The sequence below is a fragment of the Micromesistius poutassou genome (genome assembly GCF_964030765.1).
Source record: "Micromesistius poutassou genome assembly, chromosome: 16".
NCBI lineage: Eukaryota > Metazoa > Chordata > Actinopteri > Gadiformes > Gadidae > Micromesistius > Micromesistius poutassou.
The window spans coordinates 12,076,750-12,092,163 of NC_140286.1; the positions used below are offsets into that span (position 1 = coordinate 12,076,750).

At 44.0% G+C, this 15,414-nt stretch overlaps 1 protein-coding gene across 2 annotated transcripts; it reads left to right on the top strand.

Moving 5' to 3' along the window:
- Positions 1 to 2,986: 2,986 nt before the first annotated feature.
- On the top strand, positions 2,987 to 8,339 carry LOC311360419 (ras-related protein Rab-6B-like; the record flags this gene model as incomplete). Of its 2 annotated transcripts, none has more annotated exons than XM_084480496.1 (8): positions 2,987 to 3,056; positions 4,760 to 4,818; positions 5,562 to 5,627; positions 6,092 to 6,197; positions 6,688 to 6,799; positions 6,955 to 7,048; positions 7,218 to 7,284; positions 8,275 to 8,339. In XM_084480496.1, the coding sequence occupies 8 exons, from the start codon at positions 2,987 to 2,989 to the stop codon at positions 8,337 to 8,339; spliced, it is 639 nt and encodes a 212-aa protein (XP_084336622.1). The 2 variants fall into 2 exon arrangements, with proteins under 2 accessions (XP_084336622.1, XP_084336621.1); XM_084480495.1 differs by having other exon boundaries at positions 5,562 to 5,615.
- Between the last annotated feature and the right edge of the window lie 7,075 nt (positions 8,340 to 15,414).

Sequence of the window (15,414 nt, forward strand, 5' to 3'; positions counted from 1 at the left end):
TTAGCTGAATTATAGAAGTATGTTCCCTGCCGTGGTGGTGGTCCTGAAATGTTCAAATAGGTATGATGTTTGCTCGATCGTATGTCTATGCTTTGTCATGTTGTACAAAACAGGTGACTATATATATATATATATATATATATATATATTGATTTTGACTCAGACGATGCTGCAAGGTACTGCCACACACTATTGAAACGACCTTACACTCTGAGTACACTCTGAGTGAGGACACAGCTTTCCTCTGATTCTGTATGACACAAGATATGTATATTTAAAATAAGAAATGACTTAAAAATAGCATTGTTGCTTCATTTCGTCCAGTTCTCTATCCCTGTGTCGGTCATACTGCTCCTGGTCGGACTGTGTGTTCGCACCGCTGTGTGGAGAGGAGGACAGCAGAGAGTACTCCTTACAACGTGACACCAGCTGCAGCAAATTCCCAGCAAACTCGCAAAACCAAATTTAAAGGGCATCTGTTAATCTCGCACAGTGCCTTTTTCCCCTTCACTTTTATGTGCTTTTTACCCACGGTTAGTGTAAGGGAGGGTTGGGGTTATAGGGTTCTTGTAGTCTGGGCTCCAGCAGGGCTATATGCTATAGCAGATCTTCTGGGTGGAGATGGCACTAGCCTGGGCCGGAAACCAGAAACCACACAGGGGTGGAGAGGGGTGGTTTCATACTTCGTTAAGGAGCTGTTCTGCAGAAAGAAAACGCATTTGCGTAAGTGGATGAAGCTTCCAGAAGGGGATTTTAATAAGTGTGTTTTTACAGTTGCCAGTCTACACAGTGTTGATGAGGAACCGGTGGCAGTGAGGGGACAAGATGTGTGGTGATAGGGTTAGGGTTAGCGGATGAGTGATTGACAAGAGTCATGGTGATAGGGTAAGGGTTAGTGGATAAGTGAATGAAGAGAATCATAGTGATAGGTTTAGGGTAAGCAAATAAATGAATGAAGGGTTAGTGAATAAGTGAATGAAGAGATTCATGGTGATAATGGGGCAGATAAAAGTACGCAGAATATATTTTGGGGGAAATGTGGTGAGATATTTTCACTGAAAATATTCTCGTTCTTATTCGTCTTCAGTCACACTTCATACTGTTGTATTTTGTCACTTCCCACCCCACACCCCCCTCCTCCCCAGAGCTATCCCTCAGGAGAGGACAGCTTTGGGAGTTGGGCTTGGATGTCCTTTGATTTAGGAGGTAAAAGTCCCAGAAGTCTTTGTGATGATACTCAATCTGTCACGTGATTTTCCAATCAGAGCCGTTATTTTACTCCATGAAGAAGAATCACCGGGAAAAGGAATATGTCATGTATTAAAACATATTTAAATGGCAATGGCTTTAACCTACATCTAACACTGCAGGTTTCCCTGTGGTGGAATATTTAGCACTTTATTTTCATAAATAACACATTTACAAAAAAGACACATTCACAACTTTTTTTTCCTTCTTTTTTTTAAATCAATTGTAATCCACTCGTTATTATTGTTTTCATGTTCAAAAGGACAATATCCTGCACCGTCATTGTTTGGATTCATGTTTGACCCCTGCGGCTTGTGAGGGTCAACCCTTACATGCAGCTCGTACGACAAGGACAACCTCCGATATGAGTCCAATTAACATTTAAACCAAAAACCGTTGTGTCGTATTGTTGCCGGGTCTTTTATTAGCTTCTTGGGCACACACAGGCTCACCGGGGGAGTTGATACTGTAGCTTGCGGCTCACAGATTGATCCAGGACGTCCACAATAAACTCACCAAGGAGGAGTCCCATAAATTGCATGCAATAATATCCTCATAAAGTGAAATGCACATTTTATTGAGGATTTTTTTTCATGTTTACATTTGAAAGGCAAGTGAGGAAAAATAAACATATGTGCTTAAAAGTAGCGGTTGGGGAATGTTTCTGGAGGTGTATTGGCCTATAAAGTATCCTTTGTAAGATTGTTTCTGTTGCTTTATGTCTTTTTAATTAAATATATTAACTCCTGAGTATGAAAGTGTGTGTTATTTTTAAGATAAGCTAAGATTAGAATTGATATCCTGAAGGAAATTGCATTGCCATCAGCAGGTACATATATATTGTTGAGATTTCTTTTTTTTAACCTTTGTGTCTGTTCGTATCTCCCCTTTTGGTGGTCACGGTCAAATTTGGCCGGCCTGTTTTAACTGCTCTTACATTAACACGAAAAACATTGATCATCACCAAATTTTATTTAACTCCTCTCAGAGTTAGTAGTCTCGGACTACTGGTTTACATGAAAAACTGCAGTGAATATACAAACAATAGACACAGAAATGTGTGTGTGGTGGTGGTGGTAGATTTGTGGTCGTGTACTATCTGATGGATGAACACAATCTAGGGTCACCCATTCATTTCCTATGGCGGTCATTTTTGACCAGGAACACCACAGGTGTTACAAAGTTGACTAAACCACTCAAAATTCAATGGAAGTGGTGCTCAGCAATTGTATATGTTCAAATACCTAGTGTGGAGGATATCATAAGGCCTTGAGACAATAAAATGTAAAATACAATAAATTTATGATTGATGAAAGTAGGAAATCGGTCAGATTCGACCCGAACACGACACGTTAATACAAGGTGAAATACAACAAGCCGAAAACCAATGAGATAAAATAACAAGGAATAGCCTACAAAACTAAACAAAAGCCAGCAGATCCCATCCATGCATTTTTAGTAACCAACCCAAACTAAACGATTAACCAGTCGGACCAAAATGTATTTCGACGCGATGGGGAGGAAAACCGTAATCGAACAGTAAGGTGAGGGAACGAAATAGTTGAGGTCGCGCTGCGCATGCGCACTCGTGACCGAAACTGACAGGGCGATGCTGAGCTGCATTCCCATCGTTATACGAGGCGAGGAGGACGTATCCCCAGGACGTTAACAGCGCCAGAACCCCGCAAAATCCAGGAACATTGTAAAATAACCGCAGGAGAACTCAATCACTACCATCATGTCGGCTGGAGGTGACTTGGGGAACCCTCTGAGGAAATTTAAGCTGGTGTTTCTAGGAGAGCAGAGCGGTGAGTCGTGCCTCCAACATGCACCGCTTCTGGGGGTGGGGGGTGGTGGTGTTTGGTTATCATATCCAGGCAAACAGGCGTATCTTCAAGGCCGATGCCTCCGATCCTCGTTGGTTTTAAAGTTTAAGGTCGATCCTGATACAGTTGCCCTAATTTCACACGTTTCTACCCCGTGTTTGTGGTTGGCCCATTCTGCTTGCGGAGAACGGTATAAGCCAAGAGGGGTGGGGGTGGGGGGGGTGGGGGGGGAAGCTTAATGCAACCGGAAAACACCCCACACGAGCCCCGATCCCACTAACTGTACAGCATCCCAACATTGGATGCGACAATAAGGTTGCAGAGCATCCTCCCTTTTTTGTACTGATATGTGCGGTGCCGTATGGATGCAAACACTGAATCCGATTGTTTGGTTGCAGCCTGCTGCAGTGGCCGACAAAAATAACTAAAAATTTCATAAAAGATGATTAACGTCAGGTTTTCAACATTCACATCGCATATCACATTGCATGGCGCAGATGACATCGTGTGGTTTTTCTGGTGGTTTTGGGGGGAGAGATGGAGAAACGCTCCTGCATGTCAGGTCGGGACACACCCTAGGTTGGCCGTGTCTGGAGCATCCCTGAAGCTCGCTGCTGCTCGATGCCGTCATTTGGCGGCCGGGCAGCGATAAGAAACATAAAATGTTACTAAAAAATATGTCCCAGGAGTAGATTCGCATGGAGGAATGTCACCTTTTTTTTGTGAGTTGTTTGGCACGAATTCAAAACAACGGATTTCGGGTGAGCTGTGATAAAACGCACCCTGAATACGTGGTCGGACACCATGCCATCTATACGAGGCCTCAATATAATGTCCTGCAAATGAATTAATGGAAATAATAGTCCATGTATGGTGTGCGTCCGTGTGTGAGTGTGAGTGTGTGTGTGTGTGTGTGTGTGTGTGTCTATGCGTGTCTGTGTGTGGTTGTATGTGTCTATGTGTCTATCTGTGTGTGGTGTGTGTGTGTGTGTGTGTGTGTGTGTGTGCGTGCGTGTGCTCGTGTGTGTGTGCGTGCGCATGCGTGTGCGTGTGTGAGCCTGCATGCGCGCACACGCGTGTGAGTGTGTGTGAGTGGGCCGCCGTCACAGCCCTAGACTCCACTACAACATGGACTCCACAGACCGCATCGACCGGTGCTCTCCGTGCATTAGCAGCAGCACACACACCTTCCACATACACCGTCACCCACCCACCCCAGGCCCCTGTGGATGCTGCTGCAACGTTGCTCTCCGTGGTGCTGAAACAAGAAGGGAGCCCTCGCCCGGGCCACGGCCCATTGGCAGCTCTCAAGCCGCTGCTGTCTGCTGCTGACACCCAGCAGAGCAGCGTCTTACTCAACCGCTTCTATTGTGATGCCGTGTAAAATGGCTGGCCGGTTTCATGGCACCCAGGTGGACGCCCGTCCTATGCTAGCCCGCTGAATCACCTTGGTCGGGAGACACAGGTCACCGTGTGACGAGGCTAACGTGCCACGCGATGGAATAACTCGTCCCCAAGGGTGGTTATGGATTAGGCAACGCGGTTGTGTTGAATGTCAGGGTGTCATAAGGTGGGACAAACCTGGGGGTTGATGTGTGGTCTATTGGATTTATTGTCAGAGTTGTGTATTGTCTTATCATCCCGTGTGTGTGTGTGTGTGTGTGTGTGTGTGTGTTGTGTTGCAGTGGGGAAGACCTCTCTGATCACCAGGTTCATGTATGACAGCTTTGACAACACGTATCAGGTGAGCCCATGAGAGATTTGTGCTGATCAGTCCGATCAGGGCAGAGGATTACGGCTGTAGACGCTATTTGACGTTGAGAAATATACCTCCATATAAAATGTGTGACTCATTAGTGTGTGACTCATTACTCATTCGTTTCTCTTTAGATGATATCATGGCGATAGATAGATCAAATTCAAAATTCTACTTAATGCATGTTTCTATAGGTATGTCTCGGGTGTGTTCAGTACATTAGACAGCAAAGCAACATTTAATGCACTCAACAAATGCGATTGATTTGGTGTCCGTTTGCAGCGGGCCAAATGAAACGTCTGTGGAGAGCTAGCTAGCTGCAGCATAGGTCAGACCCATTCTGCATACGAGTAGGCCAGGGAATATACAGTAGATCATATCTATGTGGACTCTACCGCATGCAGAAAGCTGCTTCCAAGTACTCTGTCATTCCCATATCCATTAAGGTATGTGAAATATTCAGTGATTGATGCTGCATGCAATAAAATCAAAATGACTTTTGCTCTCCAAGCTTATTGAATTTCAGCGTTTAGGTCTTACACTGGTCATGATTTAGTAGAGCTGCCCTTTGCTGTTTATGTGTTGTATTTGTGCTCATGTTGTGTTGTATTTGTGCTCATGTTGTGTTGTATTTGTGCTCGCGTTGTGTTGTATTTCTTCTCATGTTGTGTTGTATCTGTGCTCATGTTGTGTTGTATTTGTGCTCATGTTGTGTTGTATCTTTGCCACAGGCCACAATTGGCATCGACTTCTTATCGAAGACGATGTACCTGGAGGACCGAACAGTAAGGGACCTTGTTTGACCTTTCTAGAGAACACGTGTTTACACAGATGTTTATATTCCTAAACGTATGCATCTTGAGCACCATTCTGAACTGTACTTCTGTTTGAGCTGAGATGTGTAGATTGGTTTGCTTCACTGTAGCACATAGTAAGATCCTCTTGAAATGTATATTTGATCAGATAATGTAATCAATTGGTACTCAAAACTGGGAAATATTCAGCCATATACAGCAATCATTTGACCAGTTAAAAGGCTGTATTAGTTATTGTGAAGTAGTTTAAGATCAGGGCAGCCACTAGATCACGTGTGCATGTGTGTGTGTGTGTGTGTGTGTGTCTGTGTGTGTGTGTGTGTGTGTGTGTGTGTGTGTGTGCATGCGCGTGTGCGTACGTGTGTGTGTGTGTGTGTGTGTGTGAGCCTGCGTGTTTCTGTGTTTTCTGGGTGTGTGTGTGTGTGTTTGTGTGTGTGTGTGCGTAGGTAAGACTGCAGCTGTGGGATACTGCAGGACAGGAGCGGTTCAGAAGCCTCATTCCGAGCTACATACGAGACTCAACAGTGGCTGTGGTTGTGTATGACATCACCAGTGAGTCTGTCTATCTGTCTGTCTCTATCAATCTATCCGTCTGTTTGTATGTCTAACCGTCTGTCTGACTGTCTTTCTCTCTCTCTCTCTCTCTCTCTCTCTCTCTCTGTTTATCCATCTATCAAACTCTATTTCTCTATCTATATAAATCTATCTGTCACCGGTCTATCTGTCTGTCTGTCTCTCTCTCTGTCTCTCTGTCTCTCTATGTCTCCGTCTCTCACTCTCTCTCCATCTATCGATCTCTTTATCTCTATCTATCTATCTATCTGTCTGTCTGTCTGTCTATTCTATTCTATTATATCCGATCAATATTTCGGTCTGTCTATTTTTTTCTATTCCATTCCATTCTATTCCATTATATCTATCTCTTTCCCTCTGTCTGTCTGTCTGTCTGTCTGTCTGTCTCTCTCTCTCTCTCCTAACCCAGCTAGATATCTATCTCATCTCTCCGTCTTCCTGTCTGTCTAACCTGTCCTCTCCTCTCCAGACGTGAACTCCTTCCGGCAGACCTTTAAATGGATCGACGACGTGAGGACCGAGAGAGGCTCCGACGTCATCATCATGCTGGTTGGCAACAAGACAGATCTGGAGGAGAAGAGGTGCGGCCCGTTATCTCTTATCGATTGCTCATGTGTGTTCCCTGTCCACACTCACAGCGTGTGTACATCATGCATACTGTATGTATGGGATTCTATATGAAAGGGTGAGGGGGGGGTTTCGAGGATTACAGTCTGTGTCCTGGTCCCCCATGCAGGCAGATCACCATCGAGGAGGGGGAGCAGAGAGCCAAAGAACTCAAAGTCATGTTCATTGAAACCAGCGCAAAGACAGGCTGCAATGTAAAACAGGTGCGGCCCCGTCCTCTCTACAGCACCGTGTTTCGCTTTTGGTTTTGTTGATTTCTAAGGATAAAATGCAAGTCGTTTTGAAGTATTGTTGGTTAAATGTTGTCCCCGCCCGCCTCACTCGTCGTTGTTTTCTTGTTTGCTTCCCATCGTCTGCGCGGGGGCCCTGTAGCTGTTCCGCCGCGTTGCTGCCGCCCTACCTGGAATGGAAAGCTTGGACGATGCCAACCCCGAAGGCAGTATCCTTTATCAGCCAGACTCAAAGTGCGGACGGCCACGGCTGCCAAACACACACAGAGAGAGGGAGGGAGGAGAGGGACGTGAGAGATAGAGATAGAGAGAGAGCCAGAGAGCCAGAGAGCCAGAGAGCCAGAGAGAGAGAGAGGGAGAGAGAGAGGGAGAGAAGTACATTTAATCTCATAGTTGCTTCTGGCACCAATACTAAGAAGGAGCCCAGCAAGGCATTATATTTCTTGCTCTGAAATACACAGCACCTTTTTACTGAGTCAGTATGACGCGAGCAGCATGTGAGCGGGGGTTGCTGGGAGGGTAACAGCACCATCTAGTGGCGTACCTCAGAGGTGACCACTGGTAGGGAGCTGGGATGCAGTAGTTCCCACTATGTGGGGCTGGGTCTGGAGACAGCCTCTCTAATATTAATGACTTACATTTGGACTCACTATGACGAGATGAAACTGGACATTTAAAAAAATCAATGTGCCACTCTAGTCTCATAATTGTGACGTACTATGTTGTCTGCAATATATACAGCAAACGATCACTATTTACAATAATTCAGTTAGTGTACATTGTGTGCCTACCGATGAGCAGGCTATGATACAGTTATCCATCCATATTTATAAATGTACATACCAAGTGGATACATCGATCATATGCTGCATGTGACACCTGACGATATGAAGTACACCGGGACACCAACTCAAATCATTCATTATTCATGTGTTGTAATGTGATGATACGGATTCTGGATATGGGCCACCACAGGGCGTCTAATCTAACATTTCACGAAACATCTGTAATACGTCCATCATACAAACAATTTTACCAAGACAACTTAGTAAAAAAGAAATGTTATTATGATATCATTAATTCATAGTATGTCTTAATTCAGAAAATGATTAATTATTTGTTAATTCAGGCAATATGTGTGCACCCAGGTGTTATCTGAGGTTGTGATTGGTGATGTCCTTAACTCTTGTCTTTTCCAGTGATTGACATCAAGCTGGACAAACCAGCAGAGCCAACCGTCCCCGAGGGCGGGTGCTCATGTTAATGCAGAGCTGCAGATTGCACAGCTCCCCCTCACACCATAGGCTTGTTGTGTTGCTTACTACTGGTTAGCTGCCAGTCAAATTCTCTAATTGGATATGGGATCCGGGCCTTGTGTCTGATTGGAAAAAAAATCTCACTTTATCTTTCAGTCTTGTTCAGTTGTAAAATATTGTATACTTTGTCAATATGTAAGTGCTGGAAAGAAAAACAGGGGAAAGATTCATTGAACTAAAACAAAAAAAACAACAAACAAAGAGTTTTGGCTGATGAAAAGGGGATACAAATAGGAGTTCTTTTCGCCATTATGTTTTGTATTTTTTTATATATAAAAAAGGTAAAGCACCAAAAATGATGCCTCACCATAAAAGGAGAAATATTCGGGTTAAGCCATTTTTCCAAGATGGCCGACAACCACATCTGAATGTCTGCAGCACGCATGCACACCGATCTGATCTACGACCTTCCCACCTCCACAGTATCTCTCCCTCTCTCTACCCTGATCTGATCTGTGACCTTCCCGCTTCCAGAGTCCGTCTCTCTCTACCCTGGGAAGGAACGGGTTGGCAGAATGTAACAGAGAATGTTCCAGAGCCTTTGGAGGCATACCTCCCCCCCCCCCCCCCCCCACAAGATTCAAATTACCGTTGGTTCCACCAAACAGTAGCAGTGAAGATATAGTGACACTATATATATATATGGGTTTAACTTTTATACGACAAACTAGTCTGTGGTCAAAGAAGCGTAATAATAATAAGAAAAAAAAAGAAAAAAAGAAAAAAAATGATGACTTAATATCACACACTTATTTCAGTTTCCCACCACACCCCCACACCTACTCCCAGTCCATCCAGTCCCCCCTACGCCCCCGCCCTCATCACCACTCTGTTCCCGTAACACATTACTGAAGATCCACTGTAATGCACTGCACTGTATATAATAATGTAATATGTATGTTGTGAACGTCCCTCTGTAGAAGTGGTCCTTGTTCACCAGTATGAATAATGTAATAATGTTTAATGATTAATAAATGACAGATTAAAGGGCTTCACTCTCCTAACCATCAACACTAAGTGGGACCAAAATGGTAGATTATTTGAGTGCTCATCCTTTTTCATTTTCATCCTACTACTAATGTTGCTTCAAAGCTTACCTAAACATTTTTTCTTATTCCACATATCGAATGGTTCATTCCCAGAAGAGGTGTTGCAAGACCTTCCTTCAAAGGTTTGGAAACCAGTACATAATTCATTTAAAAACATGGATTCCTTATTTTTTCCTTTCACTTTTTATTTTTAGAAACAGAGCCGGTTGGTAAGGCCGGGGGTTTCAGTTACAACAGCTTATAACAGCTCCTAATATTAATGTTGGCTCTGATCTCCAACATGAACCGTGTCCTGGTTAACTCGCCGGGGTCCAGCGTCTTTAACGAGTATGTCGGTTCCCTGTTCGGAGCTGAACGGAATGTACCGGTGATTAAGGTATTAGCTACACCTGTGGTCGTTCAGACAAAGAGGTAATCGCCTCCCTGCCTCTAGAGAGGCGATTTGTTTTGCAGCAAAGAAACTGTTAAAACAACACAAATAGTACAAACAAAATCACAGGTAGGACAATAGAATGCGAGTGTGGCTTATTTAAAGCTAATAGTATCCAAGATTTCCTGTCTGGGATTACTTGAGTAAATCTTAACTCAGAAATTGTTAACGAAAGTCAAAAGAATAATCTTTAAGTGTTATGACTGAAAGATCAGTATAATTGTTATATTATAATGTTATCTCATTATTACCAATATCTTAATTTGACACACAAACTTATTCTGTTTCTTTCACTAAATTCATACATGTTATTCACAATGAGATTGATAATAAGTGTAACATTTATGTATGCATACATACACAGCAGTTGAAAAGGCTGACATTGCGAGCACATGAAGCAGGTAAACCTGACTGGAGTTTCGGGGAAGTTGGCGTGGAAAGCACCTCTGAAAGGAAAACCTTGTAGGCTATTCTGGGCCCAGCCACTTAACCAATTAACTCAGAAGTAGTCGATCATGGCTGGTATTCCCCCAGACGGACACAACTCCCTACTGAAAGCAGGCTGACTTCATGCAGTTAGCAGGAATATATTACTTTTTATTCCAACAGGTGTTTTAATGGCCTGGAAATGTGTGTGTGTGTGTGTTTGTGTGTATGTATTTTGTGTGCATTTATGAGAATCTCTAAACACTTGATCATATGAAACTTTAAACATTACACTAAATGGATGAAAACTATTTCAGATATTTGAATCTTGTCTATAAAACACCACCTTCCATCAAGAAAAAGACACACCTCCTCACGGTAAACGTTGACACATCTCAAATCATCCCTGTTACTTACACTTTCAGCAGTGTAAATGGGTGGACACCTCCAGCCCATCAAAACCAGGATCCCAGTTCTTCTTGTCTATACATGACTGAACGTCCATCAGGCTTAGTGCATTGATGTACCGACAGGCACTGCACACACCGAAGAAAGACTCAGAGTAACATGTCAATGCTTCAGATTTACGCAGACTCAGATATCTACTCACAGAGTTAGAGTAACATGTCCAGGGTTGAGATTCATGGGGCCACAGACCTTCGCGCTCGGCTCAGGGAGCTGCGCACCGACATCGCCATGGCCGTCGACGACCCCTTCCCTCTGGTGCACGGCCTGGCTGATAGGAACATCATCACTGAGCAGCTGCTCAAGGTAAGAGGATAAGTTAATCTATCAGACCACACCGACGGGATGGAGCTAACCGTATAGTGTCGACGGTCATGCCACGACCTTTTGGTTGTAATACAATATGTTCATTTATTTGACGTGCTATAATCAGATCATCATTTGACCTTACTAGTATAACAAATCCAATTTGAAAGTAGGTCAGTCAAGGATTGATACCTTAAGCGCCTGTGCTTAAGTTTGGTCGGAAGTGTGCTCTTGTGAAGGTCATTGCTTGAAGGGATATTATACAAGCAAAAAGAGGTTGTGTACATCTTCATGTTGCTGCTGAGCAGTACAGAACATCCTTTGTCCCCATTGCCTTCAGACTACACAACACCTCAGGTGAGGGTAGTGACCTATCATGACTCTTTCTCTCTCTCTATACTTCTCTCTCCCCCCCACCCACCCCCAACACACAATGGACAATGTGAAATTGCTTAATATTTATTTATTCATATCTACCTCTGGCTCGTTTCTATATATGCAATTTCAATTATGTGCACTATTGCTCACTTTTTATTGACTTATTTGATTGTCTTTTACAGTTTGTCTATTTTGTTGTTTGTCAACTGTCTGTTGACTGACTTCGTGAGCTACTGGAAACCTGAATTTTCCCAAGGGGAAGAATAAAGTATCTATCTATGGGCAACACTCTCAATACTTACCAAAATAGGGACATATTTGTACCACTGTTGAATGCATTATCATGAAGAAGGACGAGTGAGGGGAGCTCTCTGCTGTCTGCGTCCCCCAGGACACTGTGGTGAGCGAGGGGAAGGAGGCGGTCCACAGGGCCATGTACTCCCTGGTGTCCTGGGTCCTGCGTCAGGGGCGACCCACCCTCCGGGCCTTCTGGAGCAGTCTGACCAAGGACTACAACATGGAGAGCTACCCCAAGCTACACACCCTGCTCACCAGGGAGCCCGCACGTAGGTGACGGTGGTTTGAACACACCTGGGCTAGAGTGGGCTCCTACTGGTTCTGAAGCCTCACCGTCACCAGTTCCTTTACTGGGAAGCTCTCATACTCGTTTACGTGTGTATGCATGCATTGCAATAAGGGCCACTGTTTAAAAAGTTACAAATCATTCTAATCTGATAGTGTAAGTAACAATTTTTCGCCGAAGAGGTGAATAATTGTTTTAGTATATACTACACGTGAACACTCCAAAAATAAACAAGATAGCACTTTTTGCTGGGATTTATTTGTTTTTTTTTAGCGTGACGAGACGACCGTCTGCGATGAAAACAATATCCCGAGTTTGAGATCTCAATCATGGGATATTACCCAATATCCTGAGATAGCAAACCAATCAAATTGCGCCATCTTAGGAGGTTCATGTGTAGCATATACTAACATAATATATTGTAACGTAATGTTATGTATTAATGTAATGTAATATCATATCATATGTCATATAATCATTTTACATTGACATTTAAGGCATTTGTTTTTATCCAAAGTGACTCACAAAGTAAAAGTACATTTGTCAGAAGAAAGAGAAACAACATATCGCTGTACAGTAAAGATATTAATAGAACCAAGTGCCAAGCATCAACAATTGTTAGGTTAACCCATTCCCATACAACAAAGATAGATAGGATAAGACGCTACACAATGCTTGGTACTATTTTTAAGTGCCAGTGTGATATCATCTCATATCATATCATTTAATGCCATATCATCCTATATTATCTCACATGGTGTCATGTTCATGACAGGTGTAAATGTGGGAAAATACAGATGTGTGAAAAGGTCTAGGGAAGGCTCCAGGGAGCATCACCATTTAAAGAGGAACGTTGAAGACAGAAAGAAGACCTCCAACACACACCACGTAGAGCACACCAAGAAGAAGAAGAAAGGTTGTTACTTTTTTATATTTATTTATTATGTGATGGTATTCACGCTTAACAATTCTTATTTTGATTTTTTTTTTAGAGGACAAATTAAAGTCCCACAAAACAAAAAGCATCACCGCACAGATGGCTCCAGTACTAGCGGCAAAAGGTAATTATTCAAACATAATCCAATTAAAACAATCATTATCAACTACACCTCAGCTTCCATTTCGCCCACCTAATGGGTCGTGTTCCCCGTTACGTTTCCTGACTATACTGACCGCTGCTGGGACCCCACAGGTGGGAGGTCTGTGACGCCGGACCTGAGGACCGTCCCCCCCTTCTCCATATGCTGCTCTTCTTCCACTAGGAACATATCCCAGAGTCAGGAGGCAAGGGAGGAGGCCCCCAGGAGCCAGGTCCCCAACGGTAAGCCTTGGGAAGCGTGGTGTGTGTGTGTGTGTGTGTGTGTGTGTGTGTGTGTGTGTGTGTGTGTGTGTGTGTGTGTGTGTGTGTGTGTGTGTGTGTGTGTGTGTGTGTGTGTGTGTGTGTGTGTGTGTGAGAGTGAGTGTATATGCATATATGACAATAGATTTGAATTATACCTACACCAGAAAATAAACAGATCAATAGCTCCAAAGGTATTTATATTACAATGATTATTTATTATCATATTATTTATTGTCTTTCAGAGCATGTTGTTCTCCTCAAAACTCCACCGCTGATTTAAACGTTGCCCTTTCTATATCTATCTATCTAGATTTGGTTAGTGTCATTATCAGTTGCTTTGCAATTTCACAGAAAGTGCCAAAAAGTGCATTGGAGTCGAAAGTCACGATTACTCCTCTGTGCTCGAGGAAGACAACGGACCCCTCGTCCTATGTGCGGCCACGACTACGGTTAACCACACGAGGGCGACAAACACCAACATGACAGAGGTACGAACACTGAGCATCTGCTCTGGTCATCATTTGCACTTTCCCTTCAAGTCATGTGTGTGTGTGTGTGTGTGTGTGTGTGTGTGTGTCTGTCTGTCTGTCTGTCTGTCTGTCTGTCTGTCTGTCTGTCTGTCTGTCTGTCTGTCTGTCTGTCTGTCTGTCTGTGTGTATGCGCGTGCGTGTGAGTGTGTGTGTGTGTGTGTGTGTGTGTGTGTGTGCGTGTGTGTGTGCATGTGTCTGTCTGTCTGTCTGTCTGTGTTTGTGTATGCGCGTGCGTGTGTGTGTGTGTTTGTCTGTGTGTGTGTGTGTGTGTGTGTGTGCGCGCGCGCGTGTGCGCGCGTCTGTGTGTGCGCGTGTCACTCAGCTTCAGCGTAACGATGACGAATGCGCCGTATGTAAAGACGGCGGGGAGTTGATCTGCTGTGACGGCTGTCCCAGAGCCTTCCACCTGAGCTGCCTTCAGCCTCCACTCACATCCATACCGAGGTATGGGGCCCAGTGGGGCTCTAGGTAACCACATGTTTAACGGATAATTTTGTTGCCTTTCCTTGATATGAGAGACGGTCAGACGCTACTTCAACACACGCTTTAGGAATGTGTGGTTCAGTGTCGATTTCACTTTGAAAAATGCAGCGGGACTTGGAAATGTCAGCGGTGCCATGGCAACAGAGTGAAAAGGGAGACTGGCAAGGCCCCTCTTCAGGTGAGCTACTGGCGCATCCAATCATCTAACAGTAACAAAACAGTTGTTTGTTCAATGGCTTGCATGTGTGCCAGCGATCACTTCTGGATAACACAATACTTACTCTCTTTCACCTTATATAATACTATATGAAACTATACTTATATTATAAGATACTATTTTTTGGATGAAATTCTGATGTTTTTCAGAGAAACAATGGATTCTTATATGGGCAAACTTTGTTAATGTGTGAGTGTGTGTGTCTATGTCGTTTTGTGTGTCCAGTTTTCCGGCGGCGGTGATGGGGACGTGTGCGGTGTTTGCCTCCTGACCGGAGGCCGGCTAAGCCGATGTCCTCAGTGTCTGCGGTGCTACCACCTGCAATGTCACTTCAACAAGCAAGTTGCCATCACCTCGTCAACACAGCAGCAGCCTTAGGGATTTGTCCTAGCAATGTACCTTAGTAGCACCCCACCATCAGCAGGATACAAATGCTAATAATCCACCACAGTGATTTAAGTTTTAAGTAGCCCTCCTAATTGGTGGTGCACAGACTGCAGCTGCACTCTCGCGCGGTGCTGTACTCTGCTATTATCATGCAGAAGGTGGATCATTATGGGGCCAGCCCGCCCCCACTAATAGACTGTAATGAAGCTCTGCAGACATCATTGGCTGTTTCCACTGGTCAATGACCAACACTGCATTTCGGGATGGAGGCATAATGACATATTGATTATCAGCAACAGCAGGCACACACACATAGACACGCATGCACGCACAAGAAAACACACACACACACACACACACACACACACACACACACACACACACACACACACACACACACACACACACATAAGCACACACATACATA